The sequence below is a fragment of the Schistocerca serialis genome, chromosome 1, assembly GCF_023864345.2.
Source record: "Schistocerca serialis cubense isolate TAMUIC-IGC-003099 chromosome 1, iqSchSeri2.2, whole genome shotgun sequence".
NCBI classification, from domain to species: domain Eukaryota; kingdom Metazoa; phylum Arthropoda; class Insecta; order Orthoptera; family Acrididae; genus Schistocerca; species Schistocerca serialis.
Genome location: NC_064638.1, coordinates 61,870,311 through 61,891,964, shown reverse-complemented (window position 1 = coordinate 61,891,964; position 21,654 = coordinate 61,870,311). Strand labels below are relative to the sequence as shown.

General features: G+C 45.1%; 1 protein-coding gene across 1 annotated transcript; it reads right to left on the bottom strand.

Annotated features, from left to right (window-relative positions):
* Nucleotides 1-1,181: 1,181 nt before the first annotated feature.
* Nucleotides 1,182-11,153, bottom strand: LOC126461203 (calphotin-like). Its single transcript, XM_050096017.1, has 2 exons — nucleotides 11,142-11,153; nucleotides 1,182-2,939 (listed from the first exon to the last, which is right to left on the bottom strand). The coding sequence occupies exons 1-2, from the start codon at nucleotides 11,151-11,153 to the stop codon at nucleotides 1,182-1,184; spliced, it is 1,770 nt and encodes a 589-aa protein (XP_049951974.1).
* Nucleotides 11,154-21,654: the final 10,501 nt, after the last annotated feature.

Sequence of the window (21,654 nt, the reverse complement as noted above, 5' to 3'; positions counted from 1 at the left end):
ATATAGCCCATGAGCACACATTTATTAGGTTTTTGCTGTAATTTGAACCCAAATTTATGACATCTGATTTTGTTTGAACTGGTATTTAAAACTAATTAAGATGAAAAATTGTTATTATCCCTTAAGAAATGTATATATTAAACATCATATAGTGTGTCCAATATATTTTAGGGAAAAAAAATTTTCTATTACTTTTCAAGGAATCTTGTTTGTTACAAAGTGGTTTCCCACATCTGTTTAACACACTTTCTTCTTTGGCTATTTTCTGCTTCTACCCTCAAGACAAAAAAAAAATTAATTATTAATGATATTCTTGATTAAACAGGCTGCTGAACGTTTGGAAGTCAAAGGCTTACCGGAGAACTAAAGGCTGCAAGAGGCATCCCCAGGTTCGGGGTCTGGCTCCACAGGTAATTCAGTCCTTGCAGCTATGGAAAGTGTACTGTAAAAGTTAAAATTTCGGTACTTCTGCTACAGAATACTGTTTGCACCTTACAGTGGGCTCATTTCCTCTTGGTGTATTTTGTACTGTGACATTGATTAACTATAGTTTTTTTTCTGTTTTTTTAAAAAAATACATTTAAACTTTTTTCTGAAGTATAGGATGTTAAGCTCCTACCAACCTTCCTTGCCATTTTTAGTGAAATTTGATGGTAATCCCAGTGTTGTAAGAATTCAACGCTACCACCAATACAGTATTGCAACTGGGTATTTATTTTTAACCACACACAATTTTAATTGCAGATCCTTGAGTCTTAATTTTTCATGGCAGCTAATCTATTTTTATAAATGTTGCCTACAATGTCGTTGGCTTTGTCATACCTCTGAATTCTCAACTGTAAATTGACACTCCTTTGTAAACGTGCTTATGTAATAATTCAACTGTAAGGAATTTATTAGGTCAGTGAAATTTAATGCAATTTTGTCATATGATGACATGGAGACTGTGGCTGTTGTTTGAAGACAAACGTTGATGGTGTTAAGACAGCAACCAGCCACAAATTTACTTTCAGTTCCTTTATTCAAAGGGCACCGTTACTGGTTTCGAATCATTGTGATTAATCCTCAGATCGTTTACACACTTTCTTTATGACATGTGTGTTTTTTAGAGATTAATTTTCCTAAATTTAAATAATACATAATTATAAACATGCCACACACAGACAGTTGCGTTACAGATTTTATTGCACGTAAGCCACCGGCACGTAAGCCACCGGCACGTAAGCCACCGGCACGTAAGCCACCGGCACGTAAGCCACCGGCACGTAAGCCACCGGCACGTAAGCCACCGGCACGTAAGCCACCGGCACGTAAGCCACCGGCACGTAAGCCACCGGCACGTAAGCCACCGGCACGTAAGCCACCGGCACGTAAGCCACCGGCACGTAAGCCACCGGCACGTAAGCCACCGGCACGTAAGCCACCGGCACGTAAGCCACCGGCACGTAAGCCACCGGCACGTAAGCCACCGGCACGTAAGCCACCGGCACGTAAGCCACCGGCACGTAAGCCACCGGCACGTAAGCCACCGGCACGTAAGCCACCGGCACGTAAGCCACCGGCACGTAAGCCACCGGCACGTAAGCCACCGGCACGTAAGCCACCGGCACGTAAGCCACCGGCACGTAAGCCACCGGCACGTAAGCCACCGGCACGTAAGCCACCGGCACGTAAGCCACCGGCACGTAAGCCACCGGCACGTAAGCCACCGGCACGTAAGCCACCGGCACGTAAGCCACCGGCACGTAAGCCACCGGCACGTAAGCCACCGGCACGTAAGCCACCGGCACGTAAGCCACCGGCACGTAAGCCACCGGCACGTAAGCCACCGGCACGTAAGCCACCGGCACGTAAGCCACCGGCACGTAAGCCACCGGCACGTAAGCCACCGGCACGTAAGCCACCGGCACGTAAGCCACCGGCACGTAAGCCACCGGCACGTAAGCCACCGGCACGTAAGCCACCGGCACGTAAGCCACCGGCACGTAAGCCACCGGCACGTAAGCCACCGGCACGTAAGCCACCGGCACGTAAGCCACCGGCACGTAAGCCACCGGCACGTAAGCCACCGGCACGTAAGCCACCTGCACGTAAGCCACCTGCACGTAAGCCACCTGCACGTAAGCCACCTGCACGTAAGCCACCTGCACGTAAGCCACCTGCACGTAAGCCACCTGCACGTAAGCCACCTGCACGTAAGCCACCTGCACGTAAGCCACCTGCACGTAAGCCACCTGCACGTAAGCCACCTGCACGTAAGCCACCTGCACGTAAGCCACCTGCACGTAAGCCACCTGCACGTAAGCCACCTGCACGTAAGCCACCTGCACGTAAGCCACCTGCACGTAAGCCACCTGCACGTAAGCCACCTGCACGTAAGCCACCTGCACGTAAGCCACCTGCACGTAAGCCACCTGCACGTAAGCCACCTGCACGTAAGCCACCTGCACGTAAGCCACCTGCACGTAAGCCACCTGCACGTAAGCCACCTGCACGTAAGCCACCTGCACGTAAGCCACCTGCACGTAAGCCACCTGCACGTAAGCCACCTGCACGTAAGCCACCTGCACGTAAGCCACCTGCACGTAAGCCACCTGCACGTAAGCCACCTGCACGTAAGCCACCTGCACGTAAGCCACCTGCACGTAAGCCACCTGCACGTAAGCCACCTGCACGTAAGCCACCTGCACGTAAGCCACCTGCACGTAAGCCACCTGCACGTAAGCCACCTGCACGTAAGCCACCTGCACGTAAGCCACCTGCACGTAAGCCACCTGCACGTAAGCCACCTGCACGTAAGCCACCTGCACGTAAGCCACCTGCACGTAAGCCACCTGCACGTAAGCCACCTGCACGTAAGCCACCTGCACGTAAGCCACCTGCACGTAAGCCACCTGCACGTAAGCCACCTGCACGTAAGCCACCTGCACGTAAGCCACCTGCACGTAAGTCACATGCACGTAAGTCACATGCAACGAAAATCTGTAACGCAACTGTGTGTGTGGCTTGTTTATAATTATGTATTATTTATATTTTAGGAAAATTAATCTAAAAAACACACAACATGTCATAAAGGAAATGTGTTAACCATCTGAGGATGAATCAATAATTTTAAACCGGTAATGGTGCCCTTTGAATAAAGGAACTGAAAGTAAAATTGTGGCTGGTTGTTGTCCTAACACCATAAACAATAGTGATCTTTAAATTTAATTTAGCATACTCAGTGAACACTGCATTTATGATAAAAACAGGGAACATTTGCGGTGCAGGCTCTTGACTGGGCTATTGGTCTAGCTGCAGGTAGAGTACAGTATTTTTTGCTGTGGCTCTAGGAGGCGGAGAGTGGTGAGATATTCGCCCCAGTAAAGATCCTGAATACTTTATTGACAGCAGGCTATGTGGCCCTGGCACTGTCCTGGAGGGATCACAAGAAGGAAAAATTTCTGCCCCTTTATGGGACTGAGCCTGGGTCCTCCAGTGTTTGTCTATCCTTTCATTATGACTGACACCTGAATTTGAGCTCATATTCTGATTACATTGCATGATGAACATCAGTCTGTCATATCTTGCTGGACTCGTAAAAATGTTTACTTTTATTTTATATATGAATGTGACACTTTAGTTGAAGAGAGAACAATATATGCAGTAATATTTAAGGGAAGGCATGATTTTTCATGCATTTTTTGTGAGTGTCAGGTTTGAGGACTCAAATCAGGCTGTAATTAGGAGAGAAAATTTTCTTGTTTGTAGTTTAAAGATACACTCATTCTCTATTCACAGGTGAACTTTCATCACTTTCCATATAGCTATTTTGTAGTAATTGTGGTTGATGTAAATTACCAAAGTTTATTAAATGCTGATGCATATCAGCAACACACAAAGTGTAAATGCAAGCTCTGTTACCTTTCATGGCCGTTATATTTTTTATGCCTATTAATCTACATAAAATGCTAGTATCACATCTTTAATTCGTTTGCTGGTTTGTCTTATGTGGTGCATGTTTGCTTGTGCTATGTTGCCAGACAGAACAGTATTTTCAATTCTTTGTTCATTGTTGCAATGTTTACATTGGGGCTTCCTATCAGAAGGGGAACAATCTTGCTCCCATTTGTTGTTGTGTACTTGTGTGAGGCAATCATCATAACATAGTTGCCTTGCACTCATGTGAAAATGTGTATCTTTTACATAGTTGTGGAAAGTGTGTGATGATCTGTGTGCATACTTACTTAGAAGCATAAAAAGAACAATGCATGGGCAGTTCCATGTCACTGCCAGTGTGCAGAACCTGTGAATGTCATGGTGTTATGGAAGTAGATGACTTTAAATGCAGTGATAGATGACTTTAAATGTGAACATTTTAGGTTAAGCTTTACCATAACTGTTATTGACATTAAATGAAAGAACAAGTTTATTGTTACCAGTCACTATGCATCTCCATGACCTGTGTCAAAGGTTTAAACCACTGTCGTCAGGTGGATTTACATTTGTGTATGTGTGTTGTGTTATTTTTTTGGAGGGACTTGTGGCACTGTTTCCAGTGGTCACAGGTTCTTTTCACTGTCATAATGCATCACGTGTGTACTTTCGTATCTTGTAGACGAAAAAAGAAAGTGGATGAAGCGTATTTCGAGGTAATAGAGGAAAACTGCATGTCTTATATGGTCAAAAAGGAGTTCTGGCAGGCAACAGAAGTTTGCATTGGAAAGTTTACAGGAGGAGTCATAAGAAGGGAAAGCCACAACTTCTAAGTGGAGAAATGATTTCCAACGTTAGCATCTGTACCGGAAAAGTTGAAAACAGAAGTGGACAGTTTTCATTAAATGAGTGAAACAAGCCTTTAATGTGCTAATCTAAAATTGGGCTTCAGATACAAGTAGTTCAAAAAATACCTGTGCTGATGGAAAATAACAGAGTAGCGGGGAAAGGAGAATAGTTCTTGTGGGAAATAAGACACTTGTGAAGCACTGGGTGGACTATTTATTACACTGATGGGAGTTTGTGTGGTGTAAGTCATTCCAGAAAATTAGGATGGTAGAAACAAAAAACAATTTGTCAGAAAACATAAATGATAATTGCAGAGAAAGTGTAAATGAGTGGAATGGCTGGAAAGGAGGAATTCAAAGCACTTTTTGGTTCTTGAGTTCTAGAAAAAGGATTATGATGATGGATTTGACCGAAATGTTGAATTGTGTTTTATTGGGCATAAAGGAGGTGCAGAGTATCTTTTAGAATGAATTCCAGGCACTATGAAGAGTGGTTTATTAGCATTTGAAAAATTACCTAACAAGGTCAGAAGTTCTTTTAAATCAAGCTCTATATCACATGATAAATCCAGCACCACAAAGGATTCCGCCATTGAACGAATGGAAAGCAATAATGCAGACCTTCCGTATAATGCGACATTGTAAGAAGAATTTACTAAAGCTGTCCTACTGGGACACAAGTGACTGTGGTTCAGCTCACAAGAATAGATTTTGGAATATCTATTGTGGTCAGTGGTCAAGAAAATTAAACATCTGTGATTGCCAATGGTACACTGAAAATTTGGCACCATTGAATTTACTTGGACATTTGACAAGAACATGATAGGAAAGGAAGACAAGAATTTTAAGATAACTGATGCTTTACACTTGCTGTGCTTTGGAGAGTGTTCCCAGACTGTTTGGAGGAATTCAGTGAGTTGTGTACACAAACTTCAAAATATTTGTGCACAAAAGTCCCACTGTATTGAAATAGAAATAGAACTGCTGCTGAGGTAAGTAGGCAGCTGCAATAGCAGCAGCAGTGAAACTGATTAAGATAGGTTGGCCATTATTCATCATTATTTCTTGCAATATGTATCCATCTGATAATTTCATTGTTCATATATTGACAGCTGGTTGTATGTCAAGCATTCACATGCTGTTTAACATATTATTGCCCTCTGCTCACAACAACTGAATGCACAATGCTGTGTGGAAATGAGACTACGGAGCTTGCATTCTTTCCGGTGAAAATGTGCTTACCTTGCATTACGACAGTCGTAGTGTGCTGATTTGACAACTGTGCTCTCGAAGCCTCACATATATTGCAGCTGCTAATGCAATTACTTTACAAACTCTTAACCGACAAACATAAGGAGTATTCATTAATAATTAAATTCAATGTAACAAGCACAAGTTTCAATTTCACACTCTCGCTTTCTCTGCCCAGTACCTACAACAGTGAGTTCAGTTTCAGCATCTTGTGTTTGACTTTATAGTGATTGAATATTAATCAGAAAATAACAAAAATCCAACTTCAAATGTAACTATGTTGTATCTGTGAATTGTGAAAAGGAAATATTTCTCCTAATTAGGGACTGTCTTTTACAGTCCTTCAAAAATTCATTTAGCAATATTTGCTTAAAGAACCACGCTTTCTCATAAATATTTCTGTGCATATAGCAGCACTTTCAACTAAAATGTAATATTCGTACACTAAATAAAAGTAGACATTTCCAAATATTCGGGCAAGGTACAACACGTTGATCTTCATCGCGCAATGTAACCAGAATATGAGCTCAAAATCAGTGGTCAGTCATTACAAAATCGATAATAGTGCCCTGACCACAACACTCTCACTGACTCACATTATTGTAAGAAAGCATTTTAGGGGATCTGGACCCTTCTGTGTATGTGTTGTTGTATAATAAAATTTGCAAATTGGTAAGCTGGATGAATACTGAAAATTTTGGTTCTTTGTCTCAAGTAGTTAACTTGAAAATGTTACTTGTGTGGCAAAAAGTAGTATTTTGGGAAGTGGTGTTTTGAAGTTTTGTCACTAGTTTAATCGAGTCTTGTACTGTAGGAAGGTCTTCCTAAGTCACTGCACCTGAATCGGAATGACAAAGTGATTGACACTTGTTTACAGGGCAGTTGCCATAGCAACAACTGACCAGAGACCAAATTTCTTCATGCCACTATTCTGTTCACCATTGTCATCATTCTACTGCATCACATGTCAGTTGCCAAAGTCAAATGCTGATGACACTGGTGGCCAATAACATTACAGTTAGGATTCATTTTCATTGTTGCATTGCTTCCTTATGTGGCTTATGTTTTTTTACAGAATGTCCTAAAAAAGTTGTGAAAGTGTACCAGAAAGTAATTAGATTATTTCCACCCTGCTAAACAAACTAGTGCTTCATGGTAACAGACACCATGTGAATTAAACCAGTACAGATATGCCCAGCTGTTCTGCAGCAGCCATTTTATGTGTACAATGACAAATGTGAACGGACAACTTTGCCCCCTCCCGTGATCGAGTGTCAATCACTATCATTTCGATCTAGGTATAGACAACTCATCTGTGTTTCTTCTTGTAGCTTTTGTGCTTTCTGTAGCTGGACTTTCCAAATTTCCTCTCAGCATTCTTGTTTCTCTAATTGTCTTCAACGACATAGTGCTGACCATCTACATTCCAGAGCACATAAAACTTACAGTATTTCCTTTGCTGTATGTGGCAATGGCATCACGTTATTCATAGTAGAAAACAAGTATACTTTGTCAGTCTTTAATCCTATGTGGATTACATCAGTGGGGACCAGACATTTGGTGTAAATACGATAGGTATCAAGTATCACAGTTTGTTTACACACATTATTGCAATGTATTGAAATATGTACTTGACATAACTGTATAAAGCTAATTTTCAGACATCTGTCTCATAATTAGTTATTTTAGAAATGTCTTCATGGCCACACACATAATCAGAAGCTAGTGTGAACAATACGATTTTGACCAATGACGCTTCTTTTCGCACTAGAAGTTGGAATTGATAATTCTTTACACACAACTTCACTACTTTTAGCAGCATTCCATGCATTACCATGAGAAACTCATTATTCTGTTGTTGTTGTTGTTGTTGTTGTTGTTGTCGTCGTCGTCTTCAGTCCTGAGACTGGCTTGATGCAGCTCTCCATTCTACTCTATGCTGTGCAAGCTTCTTAATCTCCCAGTACCTACTGCAACCTACATCCTTCTGAATCTGCTTAGTGTATTCATCTCTTGGTCGCCCTCTACGATTTTTACCATCAATGCTGCCCTCGAATGCTAAATTTGTGATCCCTTGATGCCTCAAAACATGTCCTACCAACCGATCCCTTCTTCGAGTCAAGTTGTGCCACAAACTTCTCTTCTCCCCAATCCTATTCAATACCTCCTCATTAGTTACGTGATCTACCCACCTTATCTTCAGCATTCTTCTGTAGCACCAAATGTTGAAAGCTTCTATTCTCTTCTTGTCCAAACTAGTTATCGAACATGTTTCACTTCTATACAAGGCTACACTCCATACAAATACTTTCAGAAATGACTTCCTGACACTTAAATCTATACTCTATGTTAAATTTCTCTTCTTCAGAAACGATTTCCTTGCCATTGCCAGTCTACATTTTATATCCTCTCTACTTCGACCATCAGTTATTTTACTCCCTAAATAGCAAAACTCCTTTCCTACTTTAAGTGTCTCATTTCCTAATCCAACTCCCTCAGCATCACCCAATTTATTTCGACTACATTCCATTATCCTCGTTTTGCTTATGTTGATGTTCATCTTATATCCTCCTTTCAGGACACTGTCCATTCCGTTCAACTGCTCTTCCAAGTCCTTTGCTGTCTCTGACAGAATTACAATGTCATCGGCAAACCTGAAAGATTTTACTTCTCCTCCATGGATTTTAATACCTACTCCAAATTTTTCTTTTGTTTCCTTTACTGCTTGGTCAATATACAGATTGAATAACATCGGGGAGAGGCTACAACCCTGTCTCACTCCTTTCCCAACCACTGCTTCCCTTTCATGCCCCTCGACCCTTATAACTGCCATCTGGTTTCTGTAGAAATTGTAAATAGCCTTTTGCTCCCTGTATTTTACCCCTGCCACCTTCAGAATTTGAAAGAGTATTCCAGTTAACATTGTCAAAAACTTTCGCTAAGTCAACAAATGCTAGAAATGTAGGTTTGCCTTTTCTTAATCTTTCTTCTAAGGTAAGTTGTAAGGTTGGTATTGCCTCACGTGTTCAAACCTTTCTACAGAATCCAAACTGATCTTCCCCGAGGTCCGCTTCTACCAGTTTTTCCATTCGTCTGTAAAGAATTCGCGTTAGTATTTTGCAGCTGTGACTTATTGAACTGATAGTTGGGTAATTTTCACATCTGTCATCACCTGCTTTCTTTGGGATTGGAATAATTATATTCTTCTTGAAGTCTGAGGGTATTTCGCCTGTCTCATACATCTTGCTCACCAGATGGTAGAGTTTTGTCATGACTGGCTCTCCCAAGGCCATCAGTAGATCGAATGGAATGCTGTCTACTCCCGGGGCCTTGTTTCGACTCAGGTCTTTCAGTGCTCTGTCAAACTCTTCACGCAGTATCTTATCTCCCATTTTGTCTTCATCTACATCCTCTTCCATTTCCATAATATTGTCCTCAAGTACATCGCCCTTGTATAAACCCTCTATATACTTTTCCCACCTTTCTGCCTTCCCTTCTTTGCTTAGAACTGGGTTGCCATCTCAGCTCTTTATATTCATACAAGTAGTTCTCCTCTCTCCAAAGGTCTCTTCGATTTTCCTGTAGGCAGTATCTATCTTACCCCTAGTGAGACAAGCCTCTACATCCGTACATTTGTCCTCTAGCCATCCCTGCTTAGCCATTTTGCACTTCCTGTCGATCTCATTTTTGAGACGTTTGTATTCCTTTTTGCCTGCTTCATTTACTGCATTTTTATATTTTCTCCTTTCATCAATTAAATTCAATATTTCTTCTGTTAACAAAGGATTTCTATTAGCCCTCGTCTTTTTACCTACTTGATCCTCTGCTGCCTTCACTACATCCCTCAGAGCTACCCATTCTTCTTCTACTGTATTTCTTTCCCCCATTCCTGTCAATTGTTCCCTTATGCTCTCCATGAAACTCTACAGCCTCTGGTTCTTTCAGTTTATCCAGGTCCCATCTCCTTAAATTTCCACCTTTTTGCTGTTTCTTCAGTTTCAATCTGCAGTTCATAACCAATGGATTGTGGTCAGAATCCACATCTGCCCCTGGAAATGTCTTACAATTTAAAACCTGGTTCCTAAATCTCTGTCCTACCATTATATAATCTATCTGATACGTCTTAATATCTACAGGATTCTTCCAGGTATACAGCCTTCTTTTATGATTCTTGAACCAAGTGTTAGCTGTGAGTAAGTTATGCTCTGTGCAAAATTCTACAAGGTGGCTTCCTCTTTCATTTCATCCCCCCAATCCATATTCACCTAATACGTTTCCTTCTCTCCCTTTTCCTACTGACGAATTCCAGTCACCCATGACTATTAAATTTTCGTCTCCCTTCACTACCTGAATAATTTCTTTTATCACGTCATACATTTCATCTATTTCTTCGTCATCTGCAGAGCTAGTTGGCATATAAACTTATACTACTGTAGTAGGCATGGGCTTTGTCTATCTTGGCCACAATAATGTGTTCATTATGCTGTTTGTAGTAGCTTACCCGCACTCCTATATTTTTATTCATTATTAAACCTACTCCTGCATTACCCCTATTTGATTTTGTATTTATAACCCTGTAATCACCCGACCAAAAGTCTTGTTCCTCCTGCCACCGAACTTCACTAATTCCCACTACATCTAACTTTAACCTATCCATTTCCCTTTTTAAATTTTCTAACCTACCTGCCCGATTAAGGGATCTGACATTCCACGCTCCGATCCGTAGAATGCCAGTTTTCTTTCTCCTGATAACGACGTCCTCTTGAGTAGTCCCCGCCCAGAGATCCGAATGGGGGACTATTTTACCTCCGGAATATTTTATCCTAGAGGACGCCATCGTCATTTAATCATACAGTAAAGCTGCATGTCCTCGGGAAAAATTACGGCTGTAGTTTCCCCTTGCTTTCAGCCGTTCGCAGTACCAGCACAGCAAGGCCGTTTTGGTTAATGTTACAAGGCCAGATCAGTCAATCATCCAGACTGTTGCCCCTGCAACTACTGAAAAGGCTGCTGCCCCTCTTCAGGAACCACATGTTTGTCTGGCCTCTCAACAGATACCCCTCCGTTGTGGTTGCACCTACGGTACGGCCATCTGTATTGCTGAGGCACGCAAGCCTCCCCACCAACGGCAAGGTCCATGGTTCAAGGGGGATTCTGTTATATCAACGGAAATGGTCAATGGGATTTGGAGATTTACAGTGGAAGCCAGGTTAATATGCAATACAGAGATCATTGCTAAAACATCGTGCAGGAGTTCATAAGAGTGAAAAGGTATGTGTGTTGCATGTAACAGATGTAGAAGGGGGGAAGCAAAAAATAGACCAGTCAGAAAATGAAAGATGTAAAAAACTGAAACAGAGTAAAGAAAGGAGTAATTACTGTGAAGAAATGCTGAGACTCAGAAATTAACGTGTATTAAGGCCAGGTGGGTGGTGAGAACCAATGACATGTTGCAGCTCTAGTTCCCACCTCGGAGTTCTGAGAAACTGGTGTCTAGGAGAAGAATCCAGATGGTGCATGTGGTGAAACAGGCACAGTGGTCATGAGTTGTGTTGTAGAGCATGCTCTGCAAAATGTAAGTACTGTTGTTCATTAGAAGGTTTAATGTGGACAGCAGTGTGTAGCTCATCTTCAGTGAGGACAGTATCAAAATCGAGGAAAGTGGCATGGAATTCGAAATAGGACCGTGTGAAATTTAATTGTGGGAAGGTATTTAGAGATTCCAGGAATTTTAACGAATCAGCCCCACCATGAGTCCATATGTCAAAGATGTCATCAATGTATCCAATACAAACCTCCCTCTTTACTAACATCCCCAATGTACATGGTCTGTTTGCCACTGAACATTTTCTCAGTCAGCCCCATGTGATTCCGAACCTATGACGTCCCCACTGCTCACCTTAATCTACTTTATACTTACTGACAACTACATCACCTTAGAGGGGCAGATATACAAACAGATCAGGGGTACAACCATGGGAACCAGGATGGCTGCTTCCTGTGCCAACCTTCTCGTGTATCACTTGCAGGGATCCCTAAGTCTTCATCTCCTGGTTTGGTTTATATACATTGATGATATCTTTGCCACATGGACTCATGGTGAGTCTGACCTGTTAAAATTTCTGGAATCTTTGAATACCTTCTCCAAATAAATTTTATATGGTCCTATTCCAAATCCCATGCCACTTTCCTTGATATTGATCTCATCCTCATTGAAGGCCACTTCTGTCTATTTTAAACGTACTGACAAAAACAGTACTTACATTTTGCCATCCTTTCCATGTCAAACATTCCATCCCATACAGACTTGGGTTGGAGGCAGACATATTTGTTTGGATGCAGACACCACAGCAATACACCACTACTGTCACCTCAGCCTTTACTGGACATGAGTACCTTACCAGTCTAGTTCAAAAGCAGATTATCTGGGCCATCACATCCAGTACTGGTACTGCCGATCCCCCCAATAGAACAACTTTAGAGAAAAACTACTTTTCACGCACTATTATCCTGGTCTGGAACACATTAATGAGCTACTTTGACAAGTCTATGACCTAAAATCATGCCCTGAAATAGGATTCGTTCTGTCTTGAGATTTTGTCCACCACACTTAGAACAGCTTTCCTTCACCTTCCCAACCTCTGCCATATTTACGTCAGGCACGATGCTCCTTCTGCACTATCTTCCTACCCAATTGCTCCTACCCCTGTGAGAGTCCACACTCCTAACTACCTACACCAGCCCTGGAAGTGGCGAAACATTCTATCAAAGGGAGTGTTACCTGTGCAACATCATTTCATATATCAGTTGTTACGTAAACACTGTTTGGCCTTTGAGAATGGCATGAGTACCACCGAATTATCAGTTAGGATGAATAAGAATAGCTATAGGGTATATACTGGCAACATACAATATCCTGTTGCGGAGAATGCCCTAAATCATGACTGTTGTGACCTAAGTATGTGTGAGCACACGTGCTTTTTCTGGATTCTTCCCCCAGACACCAGTTCCTCAGAACTCTGCAGATAGGAATTAGCACTGCAATGTGGCCTTGGTTCTTGCCATATACCTGTCTAATTTGCGTTAATTTCTCAGCCTCTGAATTTCTTCACAGTAGCTACTTCTCGCTTCACTCCATCTTAGTAAGAGTAAAAAGCTGAGTGCATTGTGGGAGGGGGACAGTGAAAAATAGATAGATTAGGAAACTAACTCATACATGATATTTTAGCAGTAATCTCTGTCTTGCATATTACCCTGTCTTCCACCTTTAAGCTCTCAGCTTTTCAAATCTTCTCTGATGCAGTCCCCAACAATCAGTCTTTCCTTCTCCGTCTGGTAAGTCCCCCAGGCCTGCAGTTCTGGATGACTTTTCTGAAACATATCGCTTTTCCTAAACCCCTCTGGTCCTCCTCCTCCACACTTCTTCCTTCCCCTTCTGCTAGGAGGAGGGCCCACTGACTCCGAAAGGTTGCACAAGTATAACCTTTGTGTGTGTGTTCTGCTGCTGCTTGAGTAGATTTTATTTTTATCCATCCAATTTTATTATTTTGTTACTTATGTACCTCCCTTCATCATTGTCCTTATAAAAACTTGATTGCTGAATAACACCTCTATTGCCTGTACTAACAAATCAATTTAAAATTTAATCAACAATTGTGTGAAATGTTGACAGAAAATGTTTATTTGCCCCTGACAGTATTTAGATAACAGGCCTACAACTGGAGTAAAGTTCTGGTTTTCTGGCTCTTGATGAATAATGTTGATTCTCATACATAATTGAGTAGATTAGATGCTCAGTCGTTCACTGATGAGTAGGGATTCTAAAAGATTGAAATAATTGATTCTGTTGTTTTTCATTTCATGTTGAAACTATCTTAGTTTCTCATTTGTTTTAATTTTGCAAATAAAATGTTTGTTATATTAACTCAAAAAAATTAGTTTTTTCAATCAGGATCTATCGAGGACAACGGCCCACCTCCTGCCGCTGACACCCCAACATTTCATGTTGAAACAATCTTATTTTATTTGGTTGTTTTACTTTTGCAGAGAAAATGTTCGTTATATTAACTCAAAATTTCTTTTTCTGTCAATCAGGACCTCATCAGGAACCTCTTCCACAAAGAGCGGAGGATAGAGGAACTTCAACGAGCACGTCTGACACTGGCAGAGCAAATGCGAGTTTCACCAGTAGCAAGAAAGCTACATTTTGTAGCATATAATTAACCCCACATTCCTTCCTGGCCTCTTTCCAGGGTGTTCACAAATTTCATCAGCCCAGGGTTTCAGCCATTCAGTACTTGCTCCTCCTGTGTGCTGCTCTGCACACTTCCAACTTAATTAAATAAACTCCTTTCTACACATCCTATTTACCACAACTTCAGTCTCATTATGTCCCACACTCCAGTTGGTTTCCTGACCCCACAACCTTTGCAACTTCTACTGCATAGGTAACTGAAATGTTACCTCGAGTCTAAATTCTCTGTAGAACAATCCAAAATGTTTATCAGAGAATACTCATGTACCGACAATAGTTACAGTAAATGACCACTGGTGCATCGGAAGAAAGATAGTTGATTGCCAGGAGATGATACATACTTTGAACGCAGTCCCACCATTCACTAGTGCAGAAATCAGCATGTATCCATTCGTATTTAATAGCGACACAATTTCAGTGTTATTTCGCCAATGTGAAGGTGTTAGGGTTTGTCGCGTGCCCCCAGACTGCAACTGCGTGCTGATGTAGACGACGCCATAGAGTTGCTACTGCCACAGCTCTCGTGGCACAGTAATGACACGATGCGATACGTCAGTCCCCGTAGACTAGCGGGAGAAAAAAGCTGAAAACCTTCCAAAAAGGTGTTTCTCGCGTAGTCGTCGTATCTCAATTACAAGTCCGCAGTGTTTCCACTTCTGCAAACTCGAATAACTGATGCTTTTTATTATTAATATTGTACTGTTAATTGTCCTGATTTGAGGTAGTTATTAATTCTTCTCTCGTTCGCATAGCACACACCACTAATTGCGAGGGAATACTTTTAACTAAAGTTTTTTCTTACGCTGTTGTCTTGTTGCTATGGAATTGTTGGCTGGCCGTCGCGTTTGTTGTGATAGTATGCAGTGACATCCACAGATACTCTTTGATTCAGTCTCTCAGATTGCGTCGTAATACGAAAATAGTTTGAAGTTCACTTCTCCACTAATGACGTTAATATTTGCACTTCAATGAAATAGTCTTTCATGAGTAGTCGTTGATTTAGTCATTTATCAAACTATTTCATAATGTAGTTTTTTGTTTTTTTTGGTGGGGTTTAAAGGCGCTCAACTACTGAGGTCATTAGCGCCCAGTCACTGTTAGAGCACATGGAATCTAATAAAACTCAAGGGGATGGGGGGGGGGGGACACCAGAAGGACCTGACAAAGATGCAGATAAAATAAGTAAAAAGGTTAGATGTCTTTGGACAAGCCAGTCAAAGTTATAAAACGCAGAATACGAGCAGCTGCTCGAGCGTCATCAGCTAAAACATCTGGTAAAGTAGATGGCAGGGACAGGACAACACGAAATTGACTAAAACGGGGACGTGACAATAAAACATGGCGCACTGTTAATGCCTGACCACAAGGGCACTGCGGGGCTGGGTCTCCGGAGAGCAGGTAGCAGTGGCTAAACCGGCAATGCCCAATCCGCAACCTCGTCAGAAGGACCTCCTCTCGCCGAGATGGTCGGGAGGAGGTTGTCCAAGCAGTTGGGAGCAGTTTTACTGCCCAGAGCTTGTTTCCTTGGAGCGATGACCAAGCATCCCACAACAACGACACAAGTCTCTTACATACATCCCCACGAACGTCAGATGACGGGACACAATGGGAGGCTGGCCGAGGCAGGAGGACTGCAGCCTTGGCTGCAGCATCCGCAGCCTCATTCCCAGGCACTCCTACATGTCCAGGAACCCACAGAAAGCTGACAGGAGAACCATTATCAGCGAAAGAATGGAGGGACTGCTGTATCCGTTGAATCAAGGGATGGACTGGATAGGGAGCTCCAAGAATCTGAAGGGCACTGAGTGAGTCAGAGCAGAGTACATACGATGAATGGCGGTGGCCATACTGAACGGCCTGATGGAGAGCAAAAAGCTCGGCCGTAAAGCTCGAACATTGGTCGAGGAGCCGGTATTTAAAGGTGGCGGTCCCGATGACAAAGGCACAGCCAGCACCATCGTCAGTTTTGGAGCCATCAGTGTAAATAAAGGTGTGACCGGCAAGTCGAGCACGAAGTTCGACAAACCGTGATCAATACACTGCAGCCGGAGTACCCTCCTTCGGGAGTGAGCTGAGGTCGAGATAAGTATGAACCGGAGCCTGGAGCCAAGGTGGTGTTGGGCTCTCACCCTCTCTGAAGGTGGTAGTTAGGGCAAAATCCAATTGTCGAAGCAGGCGACGGAAGCAGACTCCGGGGGGCAGCTTCAGCATAAAGACTCTCGACAGGACTAGTGTAGAAGGCTCCGGTCGCAAGACGTATCCCCCGATGGTGGACGGAGTTCAGCCGGCGCAAGAGGGATGGCCGAGTGGACGAGTAGACGAAGCTCCCATAATCCAGCTTCGATCGGACTATGGACCGATACAAGCAAAGCAGGACAGTGCGATCCGCTCCCCAAGATGAACCGCTAAGAACTCTTAGGACATTAAGGGAACATGTACAACGGGCCACCGAATAGGAGACATGTGGAGACAAACACAGTTTCCTGTCCATCGTGAGCCCTAGAAACTTATATGTTTCCACGAATGGGAGAACAACGGGACCGAGATGTAAGGATGGCGGAAGGAACGCTTTATATTGCCAAAAGTTGATACAAACCGTCATCTCTTCAGAGAATCGGAAGCCATTAGCCACGCTCCATGAGTATAGGCTGTCTAGACAATGCTGAAGGCAGCGCTCCAGGAGGCATGTTCTCTGGGCACTGCAGTAGATCGCGAAGTCATCGACAAAGAGAGAGCCTGAGACATTAGGTGGAATACAATGCATAATTCGATTGATCGCGATGGCAAAAAGGGCTACGCTCAAGACGGAGCCCTGAGGCACTCCGTTCTCCTGGAGGAAGACGTCGGACAATAGGGAACCCACGTGTACCCTAAACTTTCGATCCGTTAAAAAGGAATCAATAAAAAGGGGCAGGCGACCGCATAGGCCCCAGCTGTGCATATTGCGGAGGATACCTCCCCTCCAACATGTATCATAAGCCTTCTCCAAGTCGAAGAACACGGCTACTGTTTGGCGCCTTCGCAAAAAAGTTTTTCATGTGAATGTCAACAAGGTCACAAGGTGGTCAACAGCAGAGCGGCGGCGACGAAAGCCGCATTGGACATTAGTAAGTAGCCGTTGAGATTCAAGAATCCAGAGTAACCGAGCATTAACCATGCGCTCCATCACCTTACAGACACAGCTTGTAAGAAAATAGGGGCGGTAACTAGAAAGGAGGTGTCTATCCTTCCCGGGTTTGGGTATAGGAACAACGACGGCGTCACGCCAACTCTTGGGGACCTGACCTTCGGTCCAGACGTGATTGTAGGTATGAAGAAGGAAGCTTTTGCCCGTCGGAGAAAGGTGTGCCAGCATCTGAACGTGAACGGCATCTGGCCCCGGAGCAAAGGACCAGGACAGTGCAAGCTCACGTTCGAGTTCCCGCATAGTAAAGGGGGCATTATAAATTTCCAGATTCAGCGAGTGGAAGGAAGGTCGCCGAGCCTCTTCTGCCTCTTTCCTGGGAAGGAAGGCAGGGTGGTAATTGGCGGAGCTTGAAACCTCCGCGAAAACGCGGCCGAAGGCGTTGGAGACATCCACAGGATGAACAAGGACTTCATTACCTGAGGTCAGGCCAGGTACCGAGGAGTGGGCCTTAATGCCCGACAGCCGGCGCAGGCCACCCCAAACGACGGAAGAGGGAGTAAAACTGTTAAAGGAGCTGGTGAAAGAGGCCCAACAAGCTTTTTTGCTGTCTTTGATTACTCGACGGCATTGCGCTCGGAGTCGTTTGTATTCAATACAATTCGCCAACGTAGGATGGCGGCAAAAGGTGCGTAAAGCACGTCGTCGAGCACAGATAGCGTCCCTACAAGCCTCGTTCCACCAGGGGACGGAAACGCGACATGAAGAAGAGGTAGTACGAGGAATAGAACGTTCGGCAGCATTGACGATAACAGCCGTGAGGTATTTGACCTGACTGTCACAACTGAGAAAATCGTGGTCCGAAAAGGTCGCCAGGGAGGAATAAAGTCCCCAGTCAGCTTTCGGTATGTTCCAGCGCGAAGGACGTGGGGATGGGGTGTTGTGCAGGAGACGAACGACACAGGGGAGGTGGTCGCTCGAATAGGTGTCAGAAAGAACACACCACTCGAACCGACGGGCAAGAGTGGTAGAACAGATCGAGAGGTCCAAGTGGGAGTAGGTATGAGTAGAGTCCGAGAGGAAAGTCGGGGCGCCGGTATTGAGGCAGACAAGATTGAGATGGTTGAAGACATCCGCCAAGAGTGAGCCTCTTTGACAGGATGCAGGAGAGCCCCAAAGGGGATGATGGGCATTGAAGTCGCCAAACAGTAAAAATGGCGGGGGAAGCTGAACGATCAGGTGCATCATGTCAGCCCGACTAACAGCGGATGACTGTGGAGTGTCGATGGTACAAACTGAAAAAGTAAAAGCAGAAAGAGTAATACGGACAGCTATTGCTTGGAGTGGGGTGGTCAATGGGATGGGATGGTAATAGACATCGTTCCGAACGAGCAACATGAGCCCACCACGAGCTGGGATACCATCCACAGGGGTGAGGTCATACCGCTCCGAGGTATAGTGGGTAAAGGCAATACGGTCAGTCAGGCGCAACTTGGTTTCCAGGAGACCAAGGACAAGTGGACAGTACAGGCGGAGGAGCAGTTGTAATTCCTTCCGATTAGATCGAATACCTCTTATGTTCCAATGTAACAAGGCCATCGCAAGTTAAAAAGTTGGGGGAACGATACGGGGGAAGAGCTGGTCACCTTGACGGCCGCGGAGGGCCAGGTTGCGAGGGAACAACGCTACAACGGCGGGAGGCGGATCCTGTTCCATCGAGTCGTCGCCAGCTGCGGCCGCTGTCTGTGGTTGTGTAGGAGGGGCAGCATCATTTGCCGACGAGAGGCCAGCTGAGCGCCTGGCAGCAGAGCGTCCCGGCGAAACTGAGGACGGCCGGGAGCAGCGACTAACGGAGCGTCAGACGAAACGCACCGGGGTGGAGAGGGGGAGAGAGACTACTTCTTGGAGGCCTTCTTGGAAGGCCGAGGAGGCACAGGGATGGTGGGCTGGACCCGAATATGGTCCTCACGCACGGGGTCCGTTTTGAAACGCTGGACCTCGGAAGCTGGGGTCCGGAACGTTTCCCTGATGGACGCCTGAGAAGAGGATCGCTTCTCAGGTGGCGGGGGGAGAGGAGGACGAAGTGTGGCCCCTGGGGCAGAGGGGGCGGGGGCCACGGGGGAGGAGGATTTAGAAGGGAGGGATTTGGGCGGCGGAGGCAGAGCCCCCTGATGGGCGGAGGAGGTGGTGGGGGGACGAGGTAGGGGTGAGGATGCCATGGAAGGAGAGGACACAACTGAGGCAAACTAAGTGGTCAAAGGCACGGGATGGAGGCGGTCATACTTCTTTCTGTCCTCAGAGTAAGAGAGCCGATCCAAAGTTTTGAGTTCCTGTATCTACTTCTCCTTCTGATATGCGGGGCAGTCAGAGGATCTAGGCGAGTGGAGGCCAGGGCAATTAATGCACCGAGGTGGTGGGGTGCATGTATGTTCCAACGAAGAGGACGTCCACGATCGCCACAAAGGGGCTCAGCCTCACACCGTGATGACATGTGCCCAAAGCGCAAACACCGAAAACAGCGCATAGGAGGCGGGACGTAAGGTCGCACGTCGCACTGGTAGCACATCACCTCTACCTTCTCCGGGAGAACGTCCCCCTCAAAGGCGAGGATAAAGGCCCCGGTGTCGATGAGACGGGCTCTGGGGCCGCGCTGAACTCGCCAGACGAAATGCACGCCTCGGCGCTCCAGGTTGGCCCTGAGCTCATCAGATTGTAGCAGGAGGTCACGATGAAAAATAACCCCCTGCGTCCTATTTAGTGCCAGATGCGGGACAATGGACACTGGGATGTCCCCTAGGCGGTCGCACGCCTGGAGCGCCGCCGACTGTGTGGCGGAGGTGGTCTTGATAAGAATCGACCCTGAACGCATCTTGCTGAGAGCCTCGATTTCCCCGAAGATGTCCTCAATGTGCTGGACAAAGAGCATGGGCTTGGAGGTGGTGAACGTCCCCCCATCGGTTCGAGAACAGACCAAATAGCAGGGGAAGTACTTCGCTCCAAGCCGGCGGGCCTGTCCCTCCTCCCAGGGAGTGGCCAAGGGGGAAAGGGCAGGAGACCCAGAACTGGAAACGGTACCTTTTCTTTTGAAAGACTTGGCCACAGAGCGACCTGATACGAGTTGCATCTGCGAAACGTCCGCCCCGATACCACCCACTCTGACCAGGGGCTCTCCCCACGGGCACCACCCAGCCTCAGGAAGGGCCACCTGGCAGGATGACCGTTGCCGGGAGTCCTGATGCCCCAAGGAGACGTCCATCTACTCCTCGGCCGACGTGGGGAGGGTGCAGCTCAGGTATCGGCAGTACGATCCCTGTGTTGTCAGGGGGCTACAACCTAGAGGGTACACGACGACCCCACCACAACGGGCTGGCTACCGTGCTGGATTTCTGGTGCCATGGAAGGTCCATCATGATCGCTGGTGCAGATGGGGACGCACTATGGGCGTAACTTGTACAACCCACCAAGCGTTTTGGCGCAATTTGAGGAATAGTGGGTATGGTTACAACGCCGGTACAATGCTGAGTGCCAAGGTCGTAGTGCACTTAGGACCGGTGGTACACCATGTAAGGCGTCCTTCCCCAAAAGGCTCATACTTCTGTAGAATTTTGATAAATGGAGGTCAAACCCCAAGGGGGACCATCACATGGAAGGCCGAAACAGTTTAAACTCCTTTTAGTCGCCTCTTACGACAGGCAGGAATACCTCGGGCCTATTCTTACCCTGGACCAGCAGGGGTATTCATAATGTAGTCCGCACTGGGTATTTAACTGGTAACGAACAGTTTGTTATTTTGTCACTATATACTTAAAACTCCCGCACCACATGCACACGGAATAGTTCAGTTAAGTCAGTCCGATTGAGTTATAGTTTATTGGCAATTACCATTACTCAACACTTTACCATAATTGTATTATCATCATGATGTCGTGTACTTGGGTCCTACTGAAGACTAATTGCGTGTATTCTTTCATAGAATGTTCACTTCTCCTTAAGATCCAACTAATTTAAAGTCAAGTCCAATGTTCACTAATTCCGTTATTAGATTTCAACTAACCCATAGTGCACGGTTAAATGGGTCTATCTGCTCCTGTCTCAGTTCATAAAATCAGTTTCGTAAGCCATGAATCCCGTCACGCAACAAACACTTCTAAACTCGAAAACAATCTCGTCACGATTTGCAGTCTCAATAATTCACATCAGAACTGCTTTCATACGTCTGCACTGGACGAGTTCTAGCAGGCGACTTCTTCTGTGGAAGAGCA